Source organism: Ceratotherium simum, chromosome 12, assembly GCF_057802395.1.
Source record: "Ceratotherium simum simum isolate JZ-2026a chromosome 12, ASM5780239v1, whole genome shotgun sequence".
Taxonomy (NCBI): Eukaryota; Metazoa; Chordata; class Mammalia; order Perissodactyla; family Rhinocerotidae; genus Ceratotherium; species Ceratotherium simum.
Window position 1 is genome coordinate 11,977,252 of NC_141911.1, and position 5,803 is coordinate 11,983,054.

The 5,803-nt window shown below is 39.8% G+C and overlaps 1 protein-coding gene across 1 annotated transcript; it reads right to left on the reverse strand.

The window, feature by feature from the left end:
* Positions 1-2,013: 2,013 nt before the first annotated feature.
* On the reverse strand, positions 2,014-4,198 carry DEFB134 (defensin beta 134). Its single transcript, XM_014789870.2, has 2 exons — positions 4,141-4,198; positions 2,014-2,195 (listed from the first exon to the last, which is right to left on the reverse strand). Exons 1-2 carry the CDS (start codon positions 4,196-4,198, stop codon positions 2,053-2,055), a joined length of 201 nt encoding a protein of 66 aa, XP_014645356.1. The 3' UTR covers positions 2,014-2,052.
* Between the last annotated feature and the right edge of the window lie 1,605 nt (positions 4,199-5,803).

Here is a 5,803-nt window from a genome sequence, read left to right on the forward strand (position 1 = left end):
CTGATTCTTCCAGCAGATGGAACTCAGGTTCTCTCCCTTGCTTTGGGGATCACCTCTCTAATGGGTCTCTAATAGTGTCCCCTCATCCAACTGGAAAGAGAGGCTCTTTAGACAGCCTGAAGTGAAAGAGTAAAATGAGAAGCAAGCCTAAGGCTACCTGGGATGTTATGAGGCCACAGTTCCAGAAGATTCAGTGCTCTTCAGGTAAGGATTCTGCTGCCTCCTTCAGAGTCTGATAGTTTTCCTGGGCCCTGTCTAGATGCATTCCTTACTCTGGATACTTAATAACAATGGTTACCATCCCAGGCCATCTTTAATCCCATTCCATTTTAACCCATCTCTGCTACTGATTCCACAGGAGAGTTTGGGCTGCTGAGAGGAGGACACTCTACTGTATTTTTGGTATCCTCCTCCCTAAAAATACCAGCACTGGATTTTGTCAAAAGTTGAACAAAGGTTGTCCAGGAGGGTAGAATCCCTTATAAGCCCTCATTCTTTCTCACCCACTGTTCTCCTTGCATCTCTTTCCAGTTGCAGTGATTGGCTGGAAAGGCAGTACTGTCATTTTAGGCCAAGACTTAGCCATTGTTTCTCAGCCCTCTACTGGATCAGCAATTGGCTATTTTTGGCTAGAGCCCCACCCTCTCAGAATCACTAGAGAGTCCAAACTATATTCACTATTGAAGCTGAAAAAAATTGCTCCACAACCAGAACCTACCCCCCTCTGCCACCACACCCCTCATCCTGAGCAGCACATACAGAACTCACACACTCATGCATTTGTATATGGGTTGATGGTGTTGAGCAGTTAGGCAGACATTCAGCAGCATCACAGTAGTCAGTAGGGCAACCAGCACCACAACAGAAGTTGCTAGGTTTGCCCGCCACACTTTTATAATGTTGGCTGGTAAAGAAAACAATAAGTCCTAACAGATTTAGATAGTTTACTACTTCCACACACAGCAAAGCAAGGTATTAGCTCCGAGTCCCATGAGATGACACCCAACAAGAGGGGCCAGATGGTGGGTAGCAGAGATGGTGGGCCACTCTGCTGCTAAGGAACCAATTCTAAATCATAGCCAAGTGGTCTTATAGCTTGTGGCTGAACCCTAAGGGGACCAAGGTGGAAAGTCCCATGTTTCATTCTCTGAAACCAGGGAGGTAGATGAGAACCTGCCTCATGGCAACCCATCACAACATGGCCTTTCTCCTTGTGTTTCAAGAAGAAACGCAGGGTCACACTTTGTGAAAACTCAGGCCGTCCTGCAGTTAAGCCTTGCCCATGTGGTCTATGTGAAAGATATACAGGATCATCAGGGGTCCAGGGCAGATCTGTTCCTCTACAGATAGGAGGTTCAAAGAAAAGGTGAATGGTGAGCTGAAGGGTCAGTAGGGTAAAGCCTACATGTAAAAAGATATTTCTGTAATTTGAAGCCTCTATAAATAATTAAGACATCCTTTCTATGAGTAAAGAGAGAAATTGGCACTGAGGAGAACATGGATATCACTTTGAAGTGAGAAAATATATTCTAAGTTGTTTTCGTGAGAAGCTTAGCTGTCTTTAGGAAGACTATAGCTCAGCTTTTCAAATCCAAGATCATAAGACTCTGACGGCTTACAAAAAATGCTTAAAAACCAACAGCAATGGGGCTGGCCCAGTGGCATAGTGGTTAAGCTCACATGCTCTGCTTTGGCAGCCCGGGGTTTGCAGGTTCAGATCCCGGGTGTGGACCCACGCACTGCTTATCAAGCCATGCTTTGGCAGCATCCCACATACAAAGTAGAGGAAGATGGGCACAGATGTTAGCCCAGGGCCAATCTTCCTCAGCAAAAAGAGGAGGATTGGCAATGGATGTTAGCTCAGGGCTAATCTTGCTCACCAAAACCAAAACCAAACCAAATGAAAAAGACCAAAAAAAAAAAAAACCCAACAAAACAACTCAACAGCCATGGGCACATCAGTGTCACAGTTTAATCCAAATTCTCTGGCTGTGTGAAAGATGCGAAGGGTCAAGGACTTTCAAGTTTATTGGCATTCACTGGCTTCTCATGTCAGGGCCCAGGGTTTCCTTTGATACAGCACTCCAGCTGAAACATACAGTAGGCAACTAACATTTCACTTCCATAGCACTCAAGTCTGCAGATGCCGTTTCCATAGCATTTCTTGTACATTTCTGATGACAATGGATTCAAGCCTGGAAAGAAAATGAATGGAAAGATAATTCACTATAGGCCTTTTTGGACTATAGAATGACTAGTCCCTCCATTTTTATCAAACTGGATTCCAAGGAGACTTGATCATAGTGATTGATTCTGTAACTGAAAAAAAATTAACTAGCGCTATGGATTGAATTGTGTCCCTCCTGCCCAAATTCATATGTTGAAACCCTAATCCCCAATGGGACTGTATTTGGACAGAGGGACTTTAGGAGGTAATCAAAGTTAAATGAAGTCATAAGAGTGGGGTCCTAACCCCATAGGCTTTGTGGCCCTAGTGGTGCAGAACACAGAGAGAAGGTGGCTGTCTACAAGCCAGAAAGGTAGCTCTCATCAGAAACTGAACTGGCTTGCAGTTGATCTTGGACTTTCCAGCCTCCAGAACTGTGAGAAAATAAGTTTTGTTTAAGTCATGCAATCTGTGGTATTTTGTTATGGCAGTCTGAGGTGACTAAAACAATTAGTGACTTGAAAGTTTGCCCAAATTAGTCAGCGAATATACTCTAAACAATCAAGTTATCTATGCGTGTAATCATCCACTCGTTATTTAATTATTTACTTATTCCCAAACCAGTTTTTATAAATCCAGGTACTGTTGGGGTACAGATTTGAGTATGATATAGACCTTAATCTCAAAGAATTTTCAGTCTAGACAAAAAGATATGTGAAAGATATTAGGCATTTGAGCTGAGCTTACAATTTTGTAGACATGCTACTCTGTAGAATCATCAAAATGTGAATGTTTCCTTATTTTCATATGTAAGAGGGTGCTAAAAGGAAAGGAGTGCCAATATTTGACTGTCTGTCAGAAATTTTGAGCCAACACATACCCTATGCCCCTATGCAAGTCATCATGCCTTGGAGGAAATTGTCCTATAAGAAAAAAAGAAAAGACGAAGTGTAATGGTCTACATAAGACAAGAAATTCCTATGGAAATAACAAGCTTTGGGAATGTATAAGGCACTAAAGGGAATATTGTAGACTATATGCAGTTGTTGACTGTCTAGAATCCACGAATCCATTGCCGTAAACCATAATGGAATTGGTCCCATCAACAGCTTCAAGAGGCCTGGATGCTATGGATTCTTAAATCTAGCCTATTGAGTCACATGATCTGAACATCTGGTTCATCTGCCTAGAGAATACTTCAGGGAGGATGAGAAATTAAATGGGATCCTATAACATATGGATTTGAACTGATTAAGTGACACTGAGTGAAGAGAATGTTCAAGATGAGACTTCTAAATTCAGATATGGTCAAGCTAGAGTTGGAGGCCAGTCAGTGCTCTTTCTCATGTCTGTCTCTCTAGCTGCTACCTCATCTGATCAGACATTTCTTGTGCCACATAAAGCTCGTTAATTCTCTTGGAACAAGCAGTTCCAAATCTATTCCCCCATTTACCTAAGGAATCTGCAAATAGTAAATTAACTGTAAGCAATTTTAGTATATTAGAAAGCTTAACAAATTGTGTTATCACTGCTTGCTGTTTTTGGCTATTATGCCTAAATATATTCCTGAATTAGAGATAAAACAATAGTGGCAAAACAGGATTAAGTACTACTAATGAAAATAGAATGATAGCTCTCATGAGCAGGTACTGTACATGTTATGTATATGCATATTCTGTACGTTATCCTATTTAATCCTTGCAAGACTCTGAGGGTAGTATTATTATTTTCATTTTGTAAATGAAGAAACTAAGGTTCAGAGAAGCTCAGACTTTTGTCTAAAGCTGTTTGTCTAAACAACTAACAAGTTGGAGAGCCAAGATTCAAGCTCAGGTCTTGCAGACATCAAAGCTGGTTGATGCTTTTTCCACTGTGAAAATTAAAGGGTCCATGGTGGAAGGACGTTTATGGGTTTGCTTAGTGGAATTGCTCTTCTAGACGAAGGACCCTCCCCAGGAAGATTCCCATTTTACCTGCCAGCGTTGAGTCCCAAAAGAAGAGAAAGACAAATGCAATGAGGAGAGGCTTCATGGCTGGGAACGTCTATTGAGGAGGCTGGTGACAGGGTCTGATACTGGCTGTCAGAGAGCAGAAAGAGAAGGGTGGGCACACCCTCCTGTATAAACCTCTCATGTCTGTGGTATACCCTGCTCCAGGTGGATATCTTATGCTGATCTGCCCTGAGGCAGCTGAATCAGCGATGCTTATATGAGGAAGCAACTGACAGCCCTTTCCGGTTTGATAGCTTTTCCTACTGGCAAGGCCACTGTACCCCAACCTGGATTTTCCAAAAGTACTAAAGGAGACCTGAGAATTATGTCTTTTTTCTTTTCTAAATAAATAAAATTTATTTTGTCTGGTTTTTATGTTACAACAAAAATTAAATGCTTATTTTAGAAAATTTGCAAAATGTTAAAAATTACAAAGAAGAAAAGTTACACTTAAGTCCCACATCTCAGAGACAACCTGTATGTTTCTTTAAAAAGTTTTATTTATGCCTAGTTTATTGTTTAATATTTTGTTTTGTGTAGTTATAAACTTAATATACTTGTATTCTGCTTTTGTAATATGATATACACCATAAGTATTTTCTGTGTCATTATAAACTCTTTATAAGTGGTATTTTTAAAAGCCGCACAATATTTTATCAAGGCCATTTTTTACAACTGTCACTATCTTAAAAAACACCTTTACTGAGATATAAATGATGTAAAAAATTGCAAATATTAAAGTTTATAGTTTGATAAGTTTTGATACGTATCTCTTTTTGTGCAACCCTCATAACATTCAAGATAATAAACATATCTGCCCACCCAACCATTCTTCATGACTTTTTCCTCCCCAGCTTTGTTGAGGTATAATTAACAAGTAAAAATTGTGTATGTTTAAGGAGTAAAATGTGATGATTTAAAGTACATATACCTTGTGAAATGATTATCACAATCAAGCTAGTTAACACATCCATCACCTCAAATAGTTACCATTTTTTTATGTGTGTGGTAAGAGTATTTAAGATTTGCTCTCTCAGCAAACTTCAAGTATGTACATTAGATCCTCAGAACTTATTCATCTTATAACTGAACCTTTGTTCCCTATGACCAATATCTCCCCATTTCCCCCACCCTCCAAGCCCTGGCAACCATGATTTTACTTTCGGGTTCTGAGTTTGACTTTTTTGAGATATCATATATAAGTAAGATTATACAGCATTTATCTATGTCTAGCTTTTTTCACTTTGCGTAATGTCCTCCAGGTTCACTCATGTTGTCGCAAATAGCAGAATTTCTTTCTTTTTTATGGCCGAATAATATTCCATTGTATATATGGATCACATTTTCTCTATCCATTTAGCCTTGATGGTCACTGAGGTTATTTCCATATCTTGGCTATTGTAAATAATGCTGCAATGAACATGAATGTGCAGATAACTCTTTGAGATACTGATTTAGTTTCTGTTGGGTATATACTCAGAAATGAAATTGCTGGATCACATGGTAGTTCTAATTTTAATTTTTGAGGAACCTCTATACTGTTTTCCATAATGGCTGCACCAGTTTACATTCCCACAAACAGTGCTCAAGGGTTCCCCTGTCTCCACATCCTTACCAACACTTGCTGTCTCTTGTCTCTTTTATA

Coding starts and splice junctions, on each gene's coding strand:
- DEFB134 (XM_014789870.2), bottom strand. CDS start 4,198: ATGAAGCCTCTCCTCATTGCATTTGTCTTTCTCTTCTTTTGGGACTCA. Junction 2,196..4,140: donor TTGGGACTCAACGCTGGCAG/GTAAAATGGGAA, acceptor TTTTCTTTCCAG/GCTTGAATCCATTGTCATCA.